General features: G+C 53.8%; 1 protein-coding gene and 1 long non-coding RNA gene across 5 annotated transcripts in view; one reads left to right on the forward strand and one right to left on the reverse strand.

The window, feature by feature from the left end:
* Positions 1-21,002, reverse strand: part of COL27A1 (collagen type XXVII alpha 1 chain) — a 153,136-nt gene that overhangs the window by 67,287 nt on the left and 64,847 nt on the right. For all 4 annotated transcript variants that reach the window (XM_070375041.1, XM_070375040.1, XM_070375042.1 and 1 more), the window contains exons 14-21: positions 19,894-19,938; positions 10,583-10,636; positions 9,837-9,881; positions 6,493-6,546; positions 5,200-5,253; positions 4,303-4,356; positions 1,411-1,464; positions 1,208-1,261 (exon numbers count right to left, since the gene is read on the reverse strand). In XM_070375041.1, the coding sequence (XP_070231142.1) occupies positions 1,208-1,261; positions 1,411-1,464; positions 4,303-4,356; positions 5,200-5,253; positions 6,493-6,546; positions 9,837-9,881; positions 10,583-10,636; positions 19,894-19,938 (414 nt within the window). The remainder of the gene's footprint in view (positions 1-1,207; positions 1,262-1,410; positions 1,465-4,302; positions 4,357-5,199; positions 5,254-6,492; positions 6,547-9,836; positions 9,882-10,582; positions 10,637-19,893; positions 19,939-21,002) is intronic.
* On the forward strand, positions 7,065-9,825 carry LOC138988858 (uncharacterized). Its single transcript, XR_011465028.1, has 3 exons — positions 7,065-7,358; positions 8,083-8,311; positions 8,694-9,825. It is a non-coding gene; the product is annotated as an uncharacterized lncRNA (long non-coding RNA).

Here is a 21,002-nt window from a genome sequence, read left to right on the forward strand (position 1 = left end):
ATGGGTGTGCCCAGGGTCTAGTGGGTATGTGGTTTGGGAAGGCAGGGAGGAGGGCTTGAGAGAGGGTAACAAATGGAGGAGTGAATGAGTGGACAAATGAATCAATGGAAATGTGAGCAAGTGGTGGGCATATTGAGGGTCTGCTTCAGTGATAATGCTGTAATGTGAGCGTCAACGGGAGCACAGGCTGGTGCCATCTTTCCCTCCCTCCCTCCTGCCCACTTCCCGCCCATGGAGATGCCTCAGGCCCTCCCGTAGGCTCAGGGAGCTTCCAGACTGGCCCCTCTGGCATGCCAGGCCTAACCAAGAGGCCCCCTCCAGAGCCCACTCCCCCCTGCCCCAGCTTCCAGGAAAGCAGCCCCACGTGGCAGCTCACAGGGCCAGTACTGGGACCCCGCCAGACCCAGAACCAGCCCGAGAAGGGATCCATGTCAGCCAGATGCCTGCCTGTGGTCGCGGTGAGTCGGGGCCTCCTGCACCCTCCCCCAGGGCTGCGTCATGGGAGCTCTGGGGCCTGAGCCAAAGTGTGCAGGGGAGGGCCTTGCACATGGGAAAAAGCGGGGGCCAGCTCATGGGGTGGCCAACAGCCCTCCAGCTGGTGCTCCGACAGGCCCGAGGAAATCATCAATCCCCTTCACCACGGAAGAATCAGTAAGCAAGTCTTCAGTCTGCCACTTACTAGCTGCATAAGTCATGTCATTCTCCCAGGAGGCCCCAGGCAGCTCCTAGGAGCCCAGAAGTTAAACAGCACAGGGTCCATGCAGGGAGCTTTGGGCTCAGCGGACTCGGGTTCGAATCCTGATGCTGCCTGCCACTAACCACAGAGAGCTGACATAGTCTATCCCCTTGAGAGTCAGGACCTCCCCTAAGCTGACGATGCCCTCCCTACTACAGCAGCACCCCAATAAACTGTGCTACTGTGAGAAGAGGCAGTGACAGTAGCTCCTAGAGAGGAAGCCCCAGGGCAATGGCGTTGCCATGATGGGAGTGACCTGCCAGCCAGGCCAGGGCAGATGAGAACCCTGGAAGGGTCACAGGGCAGAGCTACAAAGGATGAACTGGAGGGCAAGCCTGAGGTGGCCCTGGGCCCTGTGTCTCCTGACCAAGGGGCCCTGGAACTCAGCTAAGGTTTGCAGGACCCAGGGAAGAGCAAGCTAGGGGCTGGGGTTGGGGGGGATGGGCAGAAGGCAGGGTCAGACAGTCTCACCTCGGGCCCCAGCTGCCCACGGGGTCCTGGCAGGCCTCGAGCTCCAGGCTTACCCTGGTGAGAGGGAACAGAGAGTGGGCTCAGAGGCAGCACCTCCGTCTCCACCACAGGCTGCCAAGACTCCCGCTGGCTTGGAATCAGGCCTGTGGTTTGCATAGAGTGGTCAGCCTCATCAGCTGGAGCTCTCCTGGGCAGGGACTCACCTTCACGCCTTCTGGGCCGTTGTCCCCAGGGGGACCAATGTCTCCAGGGAATCCCTGAAAGGGAGCAGAGAGCTGGAGTCACCCAGGGGGACTACGTAGGGAAATGTGAAGACTATAGGTCTTGGAGGGGGACCGACCTGGGTCTCCATCTCATCCTGTAGGGGAGATGACCCTGGGCAGGTCAGTTATCACGGTTCTAAAACAAAGAATCAGCCCCTACACTTGAGAGAGGTGCTGAGAAAATGAGGCAGGAGAGTGCAGGAAGGTCCTGGCGTAGGAACTAGCACATACAAGGCATTCTAATCCAGACCTTCCCAAGTCTTAGGGTGGGGCAGCCAGGGCTTCACAGCTAGCTGTCTTCCGCTCCAAGGAGTGCCATCCCTTATTGTGGGGATCCTGTATATTCTGGGTTTGCTGTGACTTTGAAAGGCTAGAAAAGCACTGATCCATAAGTATCAGCAACTATCAGAAGCAGAATCCCCACCGTATCCTTGGACTCTGCCCCACACCACCACTGAAAGCTCACCGCTCCCAGACCATTCTGATAGATGACTGCAGTGGAAGCTTCTTTGGGACGTGGAGCAGAATCTCTTTTCTTCCCCAGCAGAAAGGACCAGACTTCTCTGTCCCTTCAACTGCCCCTAGTCAGGGGCCCCGGGGCCCTCAGTCTGGCTGCCTCCAATTGCTTAGCTTCCACTGTTTGTGATCACTAGGATATCCGTGAACTGACCAGCAGAGTCAGTGTAAGAACATCCCCTCCCTTGTTTTAGGTATAATATCTCTGTTAATTCAGCCTAGAACCCCATTTGCTTTCAGGGCAGACCCACTACTCCCTCAGGTGCCTGCCGACCAGAAACCAAAGCCTTTGAATATGAGTCCCTGAAGCCAGGATGCTCCCCGACTTCACCTTAGTAAGTGGCTTTATTTTCTTCCTCTTTTGAGGTTTTGGTAACTCCTGTTAGATTCCAGCTCCACCATCCTCTCACCCTTCTCACTAGGGAAGGCAAGTCTGGTTTTGAATTTGGAGTTAACACAGGAAGCCAAAGACCCACGTCTTTTTCTTCAAATCGAGAGGCTCAAAGTCCCATTCTGCCACCGACTCACTGTGTGACCCCAGGCAGGTTTCTAAGCCTGCCAGGGCCCTGGCTTCTGCATCTCCAAAATGCTAACTATAAAAATCACCGAACAAGGCTGTTCTGAGGCTTGAAGAGAATAAGGTGAGTGCACCGCTGAGTTCGGTATTTGGCATCTGGTAAGCACTCAATAAAAAAATCTATAGGCCAAAGGGTTTTGGGTCCTGGGAATACAAGGCTGCTTGGGGTGGGCTTGTCTCCAGGGAGATTTGAAGGAGGCCAGGATGCTGATCAAATTCTGGTGTCACACAGATCGGACCCACTAATGAAGGAAAGAGCTGATTCACTCAGGGGCTGGGGAGTAGAAGCTGCACCCACGGTCTCGGAAAGGTGACAAAGACCCCGGAAGGTGCCGACAGGCTCGTCGGCTTCTGTCTTCGGCTGAGCAGAACCATCTTCCGGATGCTGAGTCCACCAATCCAAACAAAACCCAAAGATGGGGGAGCAGACCCCAGAGCTGTCCAGGGACCCGGGAGGGAGCCAAAGGGCAAAATGAAGAACTTCTTTGCTACAAGTAGCAGGGTGACCCTGAGGAGGCCACCCTCACCCTGCTCAGTCACTCAGCTCCCTCCTCTGCAAAGGGTGGTGGTGACTGTATCTCCCTCGCTGGCCGTGGTGGCCGTTCAGCCAGCTCCCATCCTGAAGATGCGATGCAGCCCCCTGGCACAAGGCAGTGCCTAGTAGAACGAGGGAGCCGGCTTTCCACCCGCACTAGCCAGACTGCTGGGAAACCCGGCCTCTCAGAGAAGTTTTTTTCCACAGTGACCAGGGGAAGGAATCAGGGCCATGGAAGAGAGGCCAAGTCCATTTGTCTAAAGATAGGGCTGTGTCAAGGCCAAAGTCAACACAGTGGAAAGTAGAACCTGGGGCTTTTAGGAAACACTCCCTCAGCCATCTGGGCGGTACCAGGAGTGGTCTTTGGAAGGATGGACCAGACTTCTGTCTCCAAGACCTCAGGGGTGTGCAAGACGCCAGGCCAGGGAGGTGTGGCACAGGGGTGGGGTGGGGACTAGGGCTGACCTAGACCCCCTAAGACAGACGACAGTCCCCCCAGCACTGCTCACCCTGTTAGTCCCCCCAACACTGCTCACCCTGTTCTCCAGAGCTGGTCCCTGTACTGGGGGCGAGGCATGGAGCGGGGCAGCGGGAAGAGGAGTTCCCTCAGCTGCCCAGCTGCCTCGCTCTTTTGTACAGAAATGCCAGTGACGGACATTTAACAGACCTGTGCTCATTATCACACGCGTCAGAAACTCTCAGGTTCTAATGACTCAGCTGTAGTTACCATGTTAATTGCTTAATCTATCTGTCGTGACATCTTCTCCATTCCAACACCAGAATCTTACTCTTGTTTCTTGCTCCCTGTACCTGTGAGCTCTGAGCTCTGCACCTCTCCAGGGTGGCTGTATGCAGCTGGAAAAGTTCCAGGGCTCAGAGGGGTAGACAATGTGGGGAGCTCCCATGAAGGGTCCAGGCAGCACAGCTCAGAGGGTTTTCCTGATGCTTCTTTCTGGAAACCGTAAAGGCGGCCATGGAGCTGGGGAGGGAGTCTGAAGCCAGCTGCTGCCCCACTGCCTTTGTGAGCCCCCAGGGAAGGCAGGAAACCAAGGAAGAAAAGGAAAGATTGCTGCTCTAGGAATTTCTAATCCCATCTTTCAATTGCTGTGTGACCTCAGGCAAGTCTCTCCCTGTCTCTGAGCCTTGGTTTCCCAAGGATGACACGCAGTAACAGTCAGAAACAGAGAAATAGAGCATTAAATACCTCAGGTCCCGGGGGCCCAGGAAACCCAATGGATCCTTTGTCTCCAACTTTGCCCTGTGGAAGAGAAGAGATTGTAGGGGAGGCAGGGGTAAGCAAGGGTCCACCTTTCCTGGATCCTTTGTATTAGGCCCCAGGCTGGGGATGGTTGGAAAACTCAGGAGAATATAAGTGAAATCTGCCCAGACAACTACAAGGGGTTACTGTTCAAGCCCCAACTCCTACTCTTCCTGGGCACCGGATCCTGGGCAAGTCGCTTCACCTTTGAACCTTACTTTCCCCATCTGTGAAATGGGAACAATAACAATTCTCTAACTCCTGGGGTTGTGGACAGTCTTTCAAAGAGACGCAGCACAGGAAGGATCTGATGCATGTGTGAGTGCGTGCTAAGTCGCTTCAGTCACATCCAACTCTTTGCGACCCTATGGACTGTAGCCCACCAGGCTCCTCTGTCCATGGGATTCTCCAGGCAAGAATACTGGAGTGGGTTGCCATGCCCTCCTCCGGGGGATCTTCTCAACCCAGGCATCAAAGCCATGTCTCTTTAAGTCTCCTGTACTGGCAGGCGGGTTCTTTACCGTTAGCGCCAGTGGGATCATTCAATAAATAAATGACATCCACTGCTATTGTTGATAACATTACTATTATTTACAAGACACTGGGAGCCCTGATTCTCACCAGAGCTCTGCCAATGCCTGATGCCTGGGTATACTGCTGTCCCTCTGGGCCTCAGTGTTCTCATCTGTAAAAGGGGCGAGTCTCCATTTCTACTCTGCTTTACTCGCCTCCCAGAGCTGCTGCGGGAGGAAATGAGGTCCTGGATGTAAAGGCATCTCTGGCCACATTCCATGACCATTTGGACATTATGAGCCTGAGGCTCTAGAAGCAGAAGGTACTCACCACTGGCCCTGGCTTCCCCCGTGCGCCAGGGAACCCTTGCAAGCCCTGGCTCCCCTGAAAAAGATGCATAGTGAACTGGGGTTAGCAACGCCCAGAAATGGCCAGATGGACAGCTGCTTGGTCACCCCGCTGGCCCGAGGCCTGGACAATACCCGCTTTTAGGGGGAGGATGAGCCCTCTGCTTGCAAGCTCCAGCTTGGCAGCCCTGTAGGCTGGAACCCAGGGATGCAAGGGTGAAATGGCAGCTCCTGTCCTCACCAGGTCATCCGGGACCCCGGGACTCTGGAGCCACTGAGCAGGCACTGCTGCTGCGCCCGTGATGCCTGGGGAAGTCTGGAGACTGGGGCCCAGCTGCAGAGGCAGCCAGGCCTGGGTGGCTCGCAACCCAGAGACATCGAGGCTGGGTCAGGACAGGCCAGCCAGGAGGGAGGGGAGAGGAAGAGGGAGAGCTGGCCAACATCTGGGCCTCGTTGACTGGCTGGGAGAACTCCAGATGTGGCCACATGGTGCCGGACACAGGCAAAGAGGAGCCGGCCTGGCAGGCAGCCTGGGATCCTCCGTCATCCCGGCCAGCCACTCACTCAGACGTATCTTTTTAAGTGTTCACCGTCCTGCGCAGGACCCTGACCTGAGCCGCTCTGGGCCAGCCGGGAGCCCTATTCTGGGGAACCTGCTGTCTGGCCGTGGGAGGAGCACCAGTCTCCATCAGCCAGGGAAGAAACGTGCTGCCACAGGTGAGGGGCACTCAGAGAGCGGCACGACGACTTCCTGAGCAGGTAGAGAACATGGCATCCACGCAGAGCTCTGGGGTGGGGCTGGGCCGTGCCCAGGTGAGGCGGAGGGTGTGCCCAGCGAGGCAGCCATGTGTGCCCACTTGGTGCAGTGAGGAGGTCAGTGAGGCTGGGGCTCAGGGCTGGAAGGGTGGGGGGCAGGAATGTCAGAGGGGCCTGCACGCTGCTGGCCCAGGTGCAGGGGCCAGGAGCTGGGACTCCAGTCTGGGGCAGTGAGGAGCCGTGGATGAGCATGGAGCAGAGCTGGGCCCTCAGCACACTTTTGTGCCGGTGAGGAAGACAGGCTGGGAGGGACACAGCTGGGGCCTGGGAATACATCAGGAGGCCACTGTGAAGTCCAGAGAAGAGACAATGAGAGGGTGGATGGAAGATGGAGGAGCCAGGATGGTGGGAAAGGATGCCACATTCCAGGTGGGTCCCGGCCCATGTCGGCCCCTGGGAAAGAAGCCAGAGCCACAGAAGAGCAGGGCGGGGGGACAGGGGGCGAATGTGCAGGAGTTACCTTGTCTCCTTGGAATCCGGCGTCTCCTGACACACCTGGAACCCCTTGTTCACCCTAAATACACACCAGCAAAGAAGGTTACGATGGTGAGTTCTGGAAGCCTCCCCCACATCCAGACCCAATGGCGAGGTACAGCTTTGCCGAGGCCGTTCCCCAAGTCAATCCACCCAGCAGCAGCCTTGTTAGAGAAAAGGACAGCCCCCAGCCCCAGAGGAGCCTGGGTGGGGAAGGTGGGCCCCCTCGGGGGACAGAGCCAGCTTAGCCGCAGGTCTGCCTGGGGTTGCTCAGGTGGCTAAACACTCCACTAACAGAAGCTAAGCTGCCCCATGTTGCCTGGCCTTGGCGGGAGACCAGACACTCGTGGGTCAAAGGAACCGTGTCTGGATCCTTTAACCTCTTCATCATCAACTGACGTCACATGGAAGAGCGTGCAGCTTGGACAGCGTCCCCGTACCACCATGGGTTCAGAGCGCTTGCATCTGTTGCTTGATATTTTTCACTGCCAGGCTGTGAATTGCCCCGTCGTCCTTCCGTGGGAGTTTCTGTGCCAGCAATCGGTTTTGGTCTACATCTAATTAACTGCTTTGAATCAGCCATAGGATGAGAAACCAGAGAGCTTGGCTCATTAAGACTACGTGTAAACAGCAAGTAAACTGGTCTCCAGTTAAGTCTGGGTGTTTCCCTTTTCAGATGACACATTGCATGGACTTGGTGACACTGATTCTGGCCGTCAGAGGTCTCTTCTGCCCCCTCCCTGTACTCAACCACATCCTGGTAAATGAGCTGTCACAGAACCAAATTGGGAGGTTTCTCCTTGGAGCTGGAACCGTCTCACACAGCCCTATCCTTTCCAGCTTTCCATGTTGGTACGTTGGCCCCAGGACTCAGAAAACATTCATAGCCTTGGCAGCAGCTGGATGGATGGGGAGAAAAACCCAAGAAGAATGGAGAATCTTAGAGAACTCATGTTGTGCAGCTAAGGCCATGATCCAACAGAACTTCCTTGGTAGAACAAAAGCCAGAAATTTTTTTTTTAATTTAAAAAAAGTTTTTTTTTTTTTTTTTTTTAACTTACTTTGGTTTTTCCAATTTGGAAAATCTTATACAATATCCCAGAGTTTTAGGAACTTAGGAACATTTTTTTTTTTTCTAATGTCCAAAGAAGGAGTAAGATGGTTTTAAAAAAATTTTCAAAGGCCTCTAAGAAATCAGGACAAGGGATCTGGAGAAAGCTGGGCCTGCAGCAGGAGCCTGGGTTCCAGAATGTACCTCCATGGGGGGAGAGGGAGCCAGGTGGTGGCAAACGGGACTGAGGCCAGGCTGGTTCATGACAATCTGGGATTCTAGGCAAGATGACCGTGGAACATGAAGGGGTGGCTCTGTCATCCCAGGGGAGGGCCAGAAGGTGGAGTGGAGTGAGGAGGGGCTGATAAGAACACTGCTCCCCAAAATATTATGACCCTATTCTAACCAAAGAAGCAGAAAAGAGATTTCTTTTTCTTTTCTTTCTTTTTTCAACTCTAAAGACTTATTTGATTTTGCTGAGATCTGCGAGCAGGAAAATAATTTCCTCCCCCCTTTTTTTTTCAGGGCTTTTACATCTCTCCATGTCCCAGGCAGCACCAGTCAGCAAGCCAGCTGAGTTCTCTATAACTCGCTTATTTCCATGTTCCTGAAGAAACAGTGAGCTGGAGGCCAGCTCTGCACAGGCCTATGAAAAGTTCCCTGACTACACTCCCATTCCCCCCCACTTCCTTTCACCTTGGCCATGACTTCAACATTTCCAGAGTGCTGATGACTCAAACCACGGGGTAAACAGGTAGCTGTGGGGAAGCCCCCGCCTCCAACAGAAAGCCCCTACATCTCCAGAGGGTGGGCCGTGGAAGAGGGGGCTTAGCAACCAGCAGGGCAGAGCCAGAGGGCAAAGCTGAGTGGGGAGGGGTGGGGTGGGGGGCGTGGAGAGAGGGGCAGCTGGAGGCTTGGGCATGAGGAAGGAGACAGGAGAGGTGGAGACAGACACAGGACTGGGGTGAGCACCACCCGGCTGGGCACCAGGGGTGGGGGTGGGTAGGACAACCCGGGATGCTCATTTCAGCCCAGCAGCTCTAGTTTTTCTAGGAGTCCAGGCTCTGGGCTGGCTCCTACAGAGCACTGAGTTTCCTTTGAAGAACCTCTTCTCCTCTTTGGGTCTGTTTCTCCAGTTGTGACATGTAGGCACCGGAGGAGGTGGCCTCTAAGGACCTCATCGATTCTGCCCTTCTGACCTCAGTCCTGCTTCAGGGTGGAGGTCTCTGCTGGCAGGTGCCGGAGTTCGAATCCTGACGCTACACACCAGCTGTGCGTGCTCAGCAAGCTTCCCATCTCATAGAGGGGTGGAGGATGGGCGAGCTAAGCCTGTAGAACACTTACAGGGGGGCCAGTGTTGGCCCCTGCTCCTGTTCCTCGAACTTAGGAGGAGCAGAGTCATCTGAAGACAGGTGCAGGGAGCGTGGCCCCAGAGCAGGTAGGTGAGCGGCTCTTATCTGCTCAGGCTTATGGAAACTTGGATGCTGCCCAAAAGCTCTCCCACACTCCCTCTGGGGGGCCTGGTTTGTCAAGAGGCTGCAGGAGAGGGCAGGAAGAAAGCCACAGAGCCAAGCACAGGAGCACGGCCCCTACACCCTGAGTCTCTTCATTCGGATGCTGCAGGGCCCAGGCCAGGTGCTGCTCCTCTCTGGGCCCCAGGGTCCCACCTACCCAACTCCAGCTCTGGTTTGGCCCAGGGTTGGCTCGGCAGTGGAGCTGTGGAAGACACAGGGCAAGGGTGCCACCCCGCGCCCACCCCTGGCGCAGGGGCACAGGGTCAGGGGACCAGGCCCGTCCTGGCTTTTCTGTTGCATTTTCAGACCCTGGGATTGGGCTCCTAATTCCAATCTTGACAGTGTATATGGATTTGTTTCCTCCTATGCCATCGTCCCTGCCCTGGGGCCCAGCATCTCACCTCCACTTCTCCCATCTCTTCATCCCCACCCTCTGTATCCTGTGGCTTTGACCTCAAAGCCTGGACGCTAGCCTCAGCTTTGCTCCCCAAATTCGGAGACCTGCCTTAACTCACCCCTAACCCAAGTTTCAACAGCCCCAGGCCCCCAGTCTGTCTGCCAAGATCGCATGCTTCCAGAACCGTCTGCCTGAATCCCACCCAGAGTTACAGGGAAGAAGTTGGGGAGCACAGATTTAGGGAGGGCCAGAGGGGAGGCAGGAAAAGTGCAGGGGAGTGGACCTGGCGAGAAACCAGCAGCAGCGCTGAGGCGGAGGGAATTCGCATGCAGATAAAACACAGTGCAATAAGGGAGTATTCAGATCACCTTATCACCTTTCAGTCCGGGTTCCCCCACGTTTCCCATCAGTCCCTGCAAGACAGAGGCCAGGGTTCAGCTGTGACGGAGGGTAAAAGCCCCAGAAGTCAGAAGCCCTGGCATAAACCCATTGGCTTGCTGCAAGACCCTGTGCTGGCTGCTCCAGCCCAGGGCTCAGTTTTCTTATCTGTAAAAGGAGGCAATGAGCCCTGGCCCAGAGGGCGATGGTGTGGCGTGTAGGACCGTAAGAAGGGGTGGCTGACTTGTGAATCACAGAGCTCTGGACACATCCAGGGGAGAAGGGCGCTGATGGGGGGAGATGGTGTGTCACACGCTTGTTAGCCAAATGGAATCGTCCCTGGAACGTGGCCCTGGCAGCGTAAGCCCACCTTTCACCTGCACGCCCATCCCACTTAGGGATGTCCTGAGCTCGCTGGCTTGCTGTTATAGTTTCTGTCCCCCTGGTGATGTTCTGCACTGGACTTTCAGTGCCCTGAGGTCCAGAATCATGTCTGACTCATGCTCAGCTGGGGGACTGCTGTCCAATAAAGATGTCTGGCATAAATGACATGCACACGATGTTTGGCTCTCAGGACTGAGAAGCACTGAGCCTCTGATCTGCCACGTTCCACCCCAGCACCCCTCTGAGTACACTCCCCCAACATTGTGTCAGGGTACCCTTCCTTCTAAGCTGAAATGAGTCAGGGGGCGTCTGGCTGGGATGAGACTCAGAGTAAAAAACAGTTCCTGTTTACCTTCATGCCCTTGGGTCCTGGGTAGCCAATCGGACCCAATGTTCCCATGTCGCCCTGGGAAGAGAAAGAGAAGACACAATGAGAGAGGCTCACAGGAGGCTGGCCTGGGAAGAATTCCAAGGATGCAAACCCCCTGTCCTTGGGTTGATGTTGTAATTAGGCGTGTTCGCCTCCACCGAAATACTGGAGTTAATTTCACAGAGGTCCTCTCCCAAGCTCATTTCTTGATTGGTGCCCCTCCCACTACCTCTTTTAACCTCACACTGGATTCTTCATATCCCCTACCAGCTAAGGCAGAGGTTCCCAACCTCCAGGATTTAATGCCCGATGATCTGAGGTGGAGCTGATACAATAATAATAGGGATAAAGTGCACAATACATGTAACGCATTTGAATCATCCCCAAACCATCCCGCCTCCCCGGTCCGTGGAAAAATTCTTCCAGGAAACCCAGTCCCTGGTGCCGGAGAGGCTGGGGACTGCTGAGCTAAGGGATTCAGGGCATTTCATTGGGCTTCTGTGGTCCTCAGCCTCCTGATTTATAAAATGCAGATGATGAACCCTCCCCTCCGAGAGCTGCTGAAAGGGCAAAATAAGCACACACAGAGGCTTCGACTCCTCTAGCTTAGCGAGGGGCAGGAATTTCTGCTTCCAGAGGCTGGGCCCTCTCCTTGGGACAGCAGCAAGGAAGGAGTGAGGTTGTCAGTCACAGACACCAGAGTTGCAAACGGACCCGTAGGACACTAAGATCAGCAGGTAAGTCCTGGACCGTAGGTTGGAGACCCAGCATCACATCAGATCAGCCTGTTCAAGGTGGGAGCAGGGCACGGAGTTCGTTCACCCTGGAGAGTCACATTCGCTGAGGGCTGGGGAAAGGCTGGGAGGCGGTCAGCGCATATCAAGGCCGGACCACTCAGTCCCATCTCTCCTCTGAGGCTCACTCACTCATTGTGAGATTTCAGAACTGAACCTCTCCATGCCTCAGTTTCTTCATCTCCAACAGGGACTAATACTCTGTACCTCCTGGAGTTTGGAGAAGCAATTGACTTACATGGATAAAGTACTTGGCACAGTCTGGAGGCATTTTTGGCAGTTACAACTGAAAAGGTGCTACTGGCATCTCATGGATGGAGGCCCCACAATGAAGGGTTATCTGGCTTGGGGGACTTCGGTCATCCAGTGGCTAAGACTGTGTGCTCCCAAAACAGGGGGCCCAGGTTTGATCCCTGGTCAGGGAACTAGATCTCACACACCGCAACAAGAGTTCAAAGGCTGCAACTGCCCCAGCACAGCCAAGTAAATAAATGAAAATGAACAAACAATACAGTTATGACCAACCTAGACAGCATATTAAAAAGCAGAGACATTACTTTGCCAACAAAGGTCCATCTAGTCAAGGCTATGGTTTTTCCAGTAGTCATGTATGGATGTGAGAGTTGGACTATAAAGAAAGCTGAGCACTGAAGAATTGATGCTTTTGAACTGTGGTGTTGGAGAAGACTCTTGAGAGCCCCTTGGACTGCAAGGAGATCCAACCAGTCCATCCTAAAGGAGATCAGTCCTGGGTGTTCACTGGAAAGACTGATGCTGAAGCTGAAACTCCAATACTTTGGCCACCTCATGCGAAGAATTGACTTATTGGAAAAGACCCTGATGCTGGGAAAGACTGAAGGCAGGAGGAGAAGGGGACGAAAGAGGATGACTTGGTTGGATGGCATCACCGACTCAATGGACATGAGTTTGGGTGAACTCCAGGAGTTGGTGATGGACAGGGAGGCCTGGCATGCTGCAGTCCATGGGGTTGCAAAGAGTTGGACATGACTGAGTGACTGAATTGAACTGAACTGAACTGGAAAACCAATAATTATCTGGCTCAAGCGTCAACAGCATTGAGGTGAGAAACCCTGGTCTAGAGTGAGGGGTGTACCCTCTTTCCTGAAGGCTCCTCATTTCCTGCCCTGCCCTACCAGCACTGCCCTCAGCCACAGCCATTGAATTAAGCCTTCGCCCAGGGAGAGGGAGCCCCTGAAATACTCTCTTCGCTCCCTTTTCCCTCCTCTGTGACTGTCTGGCTGCTGTGTGAGCTCTGTCAGTGTGCTTGACCTCTCTGGGCCTCGGTTTCCCATTCCCTGAGTCAGGCTCCATGGAAGCCCCTGGCAAGCACTCTGAAGCACTGAAGGAATGCAGCCTGCCCCAGGTGGCCAGGCTCAAGAACCGGCTCCTGTGGGAGCTGCCTGGAGCTGGCTCGGAGGGAGGCTGGCAGAGAATGGGACATCACATTCCTGCCGACTCCTGTGGAAGGAAGGGCAGAGATGGAGGGAAACACACAGAGCTCAGAGACCACAGCTGGCCTGGCTGAGGCAACGCTGATTCTCACTGCACCCCACCTCCCCCACCACCCTCCTGAACTCACCTGACTGGGTGAAACCAAACCTTCTCGCTGAGCCTTTGCCAAGGAGTTCTGCTTTCAGTTCCCATCAAGTAGTCTTATTAAGAAGGGAGTGCTCAGTTCAATGGGTGATCATAGCAACACAGATGACACTCGGGGAGGCTCCACGCTGCGCACTTCCCACGCCTCAGCTCTGTTACTGCTCCCGACGGTACGATCGTTTGCTTCACGATCTGCCTGATATCCCCATTTTACAGATGAGGAAACTTGAGGCTCTGAGAGGTGAGGGCTTGAGCAAGTCACAGAGCTCAGCAGAGCTGGGATTCACATTGGGCAGTCTGTCCCCAGAGTTTCTAAGCAATTCTGAAGTAATCTTGGGCGAGAAGAAGCCAGGATTGCACCCTGGACAGAGGCTGGAGGGAAGGACAGCCAGCTCCTCAGTTAGGTTCAGTTCAGTCGCTCAGTCGTGTCCAACTCTTTGTGACTCCATGAACCGCAGCACGCCAGGCCTCCCTGTCCATCACCAACTCCTGGAGTTCACTCAAACTCATGTCCACTGAGTTGGTGATGTCATCCAATCATCTCATCCTCTGTCATCCCCTTCTCCCCCAGCCTTCAATCTTTCCCAGCATCAGGGTCTTTTCCAATGAGTCAGTCCTTCGCATCAGGTGGCCAAAGCTCAGAGAAGAGCATTTCAGCTCTTTGGATGCTTTGGCTGGTCCCTCCCCACGACACCACCCCCACCCCGCTTTTCCTGCAGGAAGAGAGCAAAGGGTGGCCACCCAGCGTTCCCCGCAGTGGTGCACACACAGACAAGGTCCTGCTGATGCAGAGGCTCCGATGGGGGCTGGGGTCTTGAACAGAGAGGACCAGCCAGCAGCTCTGGGAACATATGCTTCCTCTTCCCCAATCCAGACCCGATGGCAGCTTGTTGCATGGAGGCTGGATTCAGTACAAGCCTGACTGACACATGTAGGCACCCTACATGCACGCACTGCCCCTCTCCCAAGGGGTCTGTGTATGGTTGGGGGCCAGGGCCAGTGTGGGCTTCCCCTCCAAGAACCCATGGAAACGGGGCTCTGGCTGCAGGGCACATGGGAAGAAGGTGGCTGCTTGCTGAGGGCAGGTCTTCATGTGGGCAGGACCCCACGTTGGACTAGAAAAGCATTTGGGGGAGAAGAAAGAAAACCCGAGACCGCATTCTGCCCCCCTCCAGTATAGCCCATAGACACCAGCTTGCTTTGTGCTCAGCACTGTCGTGGGCAGCTTGGCCAAGTGACACACAAAGTCGGATCCCACAAGAAAGCACAGTGAGTCACGCCCGTAATCTGGAACCTGTTTCCCCGTCTGCCGGACCTCCCAGATCCTGCTCAACACACTTCACCCCTCACTTCACAGACTCCCACCAAGAATGCAAACAACCAGCCACATCCGCGACCACTGAAAGAGCTCCTGAGTGCCAGACGCCACACCAGACAGCTTCCAGCCTCATCAAATCTGTTCAGACGCTCCTCAACTGCTCACAGTTGTCCCATGAGGTCACCACCGTCGTTAGTGCCATGTCACAGATGAGAAAACTGAGGCTCAGAGTAAGGCGAAGCAAGTTCCCCAAGACCGAGCAACAGGTAGGGGACACAGGCAGGACCAGAACAGGTCTGCGTGTCCGTCGGGTCCCGCAGTGCATGCTCACAGACCTGGGACTGACCCGGCTTACTCCAATGAAGGACCCAACCATGCCTGTCCTTATTGCTCTCATTCATGAGTGACAAGACGTGAGGGCAGGCTTGAGATTCAAAAACAGGTGAGAGTCCTACTCCCCTGCCCAACAGGTCAGCAGGTGTCCAGGCTGGGGCTTGCCAGGAACCCCTGAAAGAGCACCTGGGGGGCTCCCAGTGCCCACCCTCACGGGTGCTGGCAGAGCCTTCCTCCCTGTTGTTCCTCTGCTGCTGGGCATCCCTGGCCACTGCTTCCTACACCGAGAGCTCCACCCTGAGCTCACACTGTTCATTGTCCTCAGCACGAGCATCACCTCCCTGACCCCACAGGCCAGGTCAGGCTCCTGTCATCATGTCCGAGCCTGACGAGGCTTTAACTCGGCCTATTCTACACCAGTGACCATTGACATGAGTGTCTATGTGGCCACTGCCTGCCCGGTGCCCTAGAGGAAGCGCTCACTAAAAGGGGCTAAATCAGTGGGTGAGAAAGAAGCCCACTCACTCCTTTCCAAACCATCCGGGGAAAAACCTTCCCTGGAACTGCCTTTTGAAGGCAACAAGGCCTCCTTGAAACTCCAGTAGGAGGTCAGGTGATTGGGGATGGGGACCCAGGTGACCAGCCCTGGCTCCTATGTGGTCTTCATAAGCACCATCTCTCACCCAGAAGAGTCCCTGGCACAGTCCAGTTCACACTCTCATACACCTGCTGTCTCCATTCACCCCAGAAGTCATGCGGAGCTGGAGGGGTGGTGCAGTGGTGAAGGGAGTGAGCTGTGAAACAGACAGCTTCAAGGCTGTGTGACCTTGGGCCAGTGCGTCAGCCTCTCTGAGCCTCAGTTTCCTTAACTGTACAATGGTAATCCCACTTTTCACTCAGAGGGTTTCTGTGATAATTAAATACCTAGTACAGGGCCCGGCGGCATACGAGGGTTTAGTAGATGTCAGCTAGCGGGGTTCCTGACCTTGTTTCATAGACAAAGAAACAAAGTCAGGGGATCATTTGGTGACAGGACAGGGTGGGCTTGTCCACTATATCCCACACACTGGGATTTGGCCAGATTACATATTCTTTGGGTCTCATTAAATGGAAAAGGCAAGATTCCCTTTGTGTCACTCTGAATACAAAAGACAGAAATCTTCTTTGATGAGCAGACTCTGGAATCAGGCACACTTTGCTTGAGGGCCAGCCAAAGGGATTCAATTACTCAAAGGGGGCTGCTTCAAGACTGACTCACCTCTGAGACTGCAGGGGGCCACCCAGTGGCTTTTGGGACCAGGGTGGCACAGGTCTGAGTGGCAAGCCCCCTGCTGGTGACCTCGGGCCCCAGCCTTCCCACCGGGGTGACCAGGCTGCTGTCTGCCTGCCTCATGCATCTCAAGGCCCCCAGCCTAAGCATGTCAAGCACACGCAGAGCAGACAGAAGCTCTGCACATGTTCATCTGTCCTCTCTCCTTCCTCCCGTCTGCAAGGACCCAGGGCACAGGGGACATTTCAGTTTCGGTCTGCATGCAGATTGCTGCAGCTGACTAGACCGAAGGCACTGAATAAATGTGGATCTCCACGAACATGATTGTCAGTACATGGAATTCCCATTTGCTCAGCTAGAAACCCACATCCTCTGGAAACTGTAGGTGACTCACAATCCCTCTTCCCTTTAGCTCCTGGTTAGAAAATTCCTTTTCCTCTCCAACTCTTTGGGGAGGCAATTTTTTTTTCCCCAGACACAGAAGCTGCTGTCCCCAAAAATCCAGGTCAGGAGTGGGTGCCTTGGGTGGGACAGGGTACTGGCTTGGAGGCTGATGGTGACTTGGTGGGTGCAGGTCTAGACCCACCCTCCCTGCCAGGCACAAGGGGAAAGGAATGTCACCTTGGCACCAGAGGGAGCTTAAAAACAGGGGCAGCAGGACTGAAAGTGGCCAAAGAAAGACATGAGGCCAGGTGGGGAGGACGGAGGGTGGGGTGGACTCAGTTCTTTGGAAAGGAGCAGCATGAAGATCACAGGGCCTGAGAAATGCAGGGACACCCAGGGCTCAGCCCCAGCTCAGGGCCCTCAGGAAAGGGTGGAAAGAGAAGTGCCCTGAGCTAAGAGTTGGGAGGCATGGCCTCTGATCATGCCTCCATCTTCTCTTGCCTCAGGTGTGACCTTGACCTAAGGCCTCACTTTTCCCATCTGTCCAATGGGATTTTCCTAAGCCATACTGAGCACAGGGTTGCCAGATTGAGTGAATAAAAATACAGGATGCCTGGTTAAAATGTGCATGTCAGATAAACAATCAAACAAAGGAATAACATTATAGTGTAAATGTGTTTTAAATAATGTATCTGAAATTCAAATTTCACTGGGCCTCTTCTATTTTATCTGGCAGCCCTGACTGTGGAGAGCAAAGGGGAGCATCGGTGAGAAGAGCTTTTAAAGAGTCAGGAAGGCCAAGGTCTGTAATGGCACAGTCTCTAGAATCCGTGTGTGTTCGGCCAAGCAATACTCTCGCCCCTCTCAGGATCCAACCCAGTGGACGCCAACAATGACAAATAGGACCGTGTGCCAAGAATGACAGCCAAGATATGTAAACATCCCTGCAGAAAAGCTTTGGGGACGGGGATCATATAGCCTGAAGAAGCAGCCTTAGGAATAATAGATGCAACCATCTTTACATCTTGAACAGCCTCTCCCAGGGACAGGGAGATGAGTTGGACTCAAAACACAGGAAAACCCTGCACAATGAGAACTCTGTGAAAGTGGATGGACTTTCAAGGGAGGGAGCTTCCAACACCAGGGTGTTCAAGTTGGAGTGTAATGTTCATATGACCAAAATCCTCCAGAAGGGAGTCCTGCTGAGCTTCGAGAGGGTTGGACCAGAAGACTTCTGAGATCCTCATAAAGTCAGGTTCCCTAATACTCATTGCAGAAATTTCTTTTTCCAAAGCATTCAGGTCAGTGCCTTGTGCCAAAGAAGGTGCTCCACAAAGGACATCGGGGATGACAAATGTATGACTCACATGTTGACACTTCCTAATCCCAAGCCAAGGCAGACATCACCAATCAATCGCAGCACTGTCTCCCGATGATTTCTAATGTGACTTTGAAATCTTTCTCAATGCAGCATTCTAAATGGCTGCTGTTCTGTGCTGTGCTTAGTGGCTCAGTCGTGTTCGACTCTTTGTGACTGTATGGACTGTAGTCCACCAGGCTTCTCTGTCCATGGAATTCTCCAGGCAAGAATACTGGAGTGGGTTGCCATTCCCTTCTCCAAGGGATCTTCCCAACCCAGGGATTGAATCTGGGTTTCCTGCATTGCAGGCAGATTCTTTACTGGCTGAGCCACCAGGGAAGCCCTAGTATATAAAACACTACTACTACTAGTGAATCACTATTTATTAACAGTAATTATTTTACTATTTATTAACAAGTAGTAGTAATAAAATCATTATTATGATTATTACTAAATTTATTATTATTATTACTAGTGCTTCTTGAGTGCTTACTATGTACTTCTTGCTGTTGTCCAGTTGCTAAGTTGTGTCCGACTCTTTGTGAGCCCATGGACAGCAGCACGCCAGGCTTCCCTGACCATCACCATCTCCAGGACTTTCCTCAAACTCAAGTCCACTGAGTTGGTGATGCCATCCAACCATCTCATCCTTTGTTGTCCCCTTCTCCTCCTGCTTTCAATCTTTCTCAGCATCAGTACTAGGCAATTTATATGTACTAGTTTCCCTGAATCCTCACAGTACTCTCCCAAGTTAGGGACTGATACTATTCCCATTTTAAAGATGAAGAAATTGAGGCATAGAAGGCTTAGAAAATGTGCTCAGAATTGTAATTAAAAGAGTGATGGAGCTAGGATTTGAACCCAGGTAACCCGGCTCTAGACTGGTCTGGGTATATATGGGGTCCTAACAAGAGTGAGCGTAAAGATCCCATCTGACAGAGTGGATCCCTGAGGCTCGGGAAGTGAGCCTGTAACTGAAGACCACAGAGCCCAGAGGAAGTGAGGCCAGGATCTGTACACAGGTTGATCAGACCTCCACTCCTCACCGTGCCCTGGCTCTGCTCTCACCTACCTGAGCAGGAGCACATTGCCCATGGGAGCCACTGGGCCTTCTTCCCAGGACTGATCTTCCCTGAACAATGGGGCTCCCCAATTCTCCAGGGCCTTCACCAGCCTCCCTCTCGATAGAATGTCTCTGCACAGTGGCTGGAGTAGCCAAAGCTGGCAGTCCATTTGTCAAACCCCGCAACAGTCTCCTTGTATGAGACCCAAACCCCACAAGATATATCCCAAAGAACAGAAGAGAGGGCCATCAGACCCTGAGGGAAGCTCCTAGACTTATTTCCTAGACTCGGGCCTGTCACTGGCCCTCGGGCCTGGGCCCAAGGTCAGGGCTCACCCTCCGGAGGTCTATTGGGGAGCCCCGGTTTTGGTTGATAGCACCACTCCACAAAGCTACCCCAGCCTGGATGGAGTCAGAAGTCAGATTGCTTTCCACCTCCCTGGTACAGGCCTCTCTCAGTCCTGGGCACATCAAGAGATAGTAACAAGAAATAACATTTTAAAATAAAAGCAATATTTTCCACTAACTGCAAATTTACTGAGTGCTAGACCTTGTACCAAAGATAGTACAAGAGTGCCTTGTTTAATCCTCACAGCCCTCCCAAGAGGAGTCTACCATCATACCCATTTTACAGATGAAGAACTAAGGCTCAGGGAGGGTAAGTGACTTGACCCAGGTCACACAGCCTGGCTATGGCAGAACTGGGACTTGACCTCAGGTGGTCTGGCTCCAAAGTCAGTGTTCTGAAAAGGATGGAGAAGATTGTCCAGGGTGGTCCAGAGCCCCAGCTCCTCTGCTAGTCACTTCCTTTGTCTGGACCTGAAGCACCTCATCTGTTGGATGGGCACACTACCACCTGCCCAGACCTTGCTGCAGAGCAGCGGACAGGCAGCAGGCGTCAAAGTGCATGGCCTCTCATGCTCCAAACCCTTCCCCACTTGAGTAATGAAGAAAGGGGCTCAGAGAAGGTTGGTGATCCACCTGAGGCCACACAGCATGGCTTTCCTCCATTAGGCCCTGGCCCGACTGCCCTGTCCTGCTCTCCCAGCTCCTCCAGGGAGGAGATGAGGAGGAGCCTTTTCAGCAGGACTTGTGGCTCATTCCCCACACTCTCCCTCCTGGCCATTCTCCTCCCCAGGCATCTGTGTACTTACAATGAGGCCGGGGACTCCTGGGGGCCCTGGCAGGCCCAGTTCTCCCTGCAAAGAAAGAGAGACCAAGGTGGTTACTTGCTCTGTGTCCCTCCAGGCCACACCCTCCACCCCATCCTCCGTGTGGGCCCCTGGTAGAATCGTTTGGAGCTGAACATTTTTTGTTCCTGACTCTCCTAAGCCTGGCCCGGAGTTTGGATGAGAACTTCCTCCTTCGTCATCAGCTTTCCAAATCTGTAAAGTGCGGAGGTTGGATTTCTAATCCAGTACCTTCCAGCGGCAGGTGTGAGGATGGGCAGAATCCTGACTGTGACAATAAAGATGGGCAGGATGCCTGGCCCACAAGATCTCATTGCATCCTCACCTTACAGATGGTAAAACTTAGGCTCCAAGGTCAGGCAACTGTCCCAAGGTCAAGGACGAGGAAATAACAAGGGGGTGAGGACACCAGGCTGAGACCTACCTGGCCGGCCTCCCTCCATTTCTCAGCCAGAAGATACTGGGGGCCTTGAGCGAACCCCCGATCCCCCCAGCAGAAAGAGGCTCTCAGGGTCCACCCCCCAGGGCCTCTGAGAGGCTGGGAGCTCTCGCCTGGGAGTCAGGAGACACAGCCATGTGTGGGCAAAGTTTGTTTTCCAGATTTCTAAAAATGGCCCTTCAGTTGCTTGCACCAGAAAAGACAGGTAGAGGGGATTGGATCAAATTCAAAACGCAAAAGTGGGAATAAAAATAGGCTCTAGAAATGGTGATTATGAATCACCAACATCCTCCGGGGGGTTGTCTTCCTTCATCTGTGCAATCAGATGGGATGTCATTACTACAGCCACGGAGAAGAGGAAGAGGGGGTGAGGGGTAGCCTTGGCTTTTAAAGCGAAGGATCTGAGACTCGCGAAAGGGAAGGGACTTGTTTAAGGCCACTCGATTATGCAGCAGAGCCGGGACAAGTCATCAGGCCCTCTTCCTACTCCTCTGGACCATGAGTACAGAGTCATCCCTCCCCAAGGACACTTCCAGGATGACGTCACCTATTATGTTAATAGTGGTTAATCCGGTGACTGGTACGCTGAAGGAAAAACTCTGGTTTCCCACTTCTGACCCCTTGCCAGTGCTCT

This window comes from Bos mutus, chromosome 8 (genome assembly GCF_027580195.1).
Source record: "Bos mutus isolate GX-2022 chromosome 8, NWIPB_WYAK_1.1, whole genome shotgun sequence".
NCBI classification, from domain to species: domain Eukaryota; kingdom Metazoa; phylum Chordata; class Mammalia; order Artiodactyla; family Bovidae; genus Bos; species Bos mutus.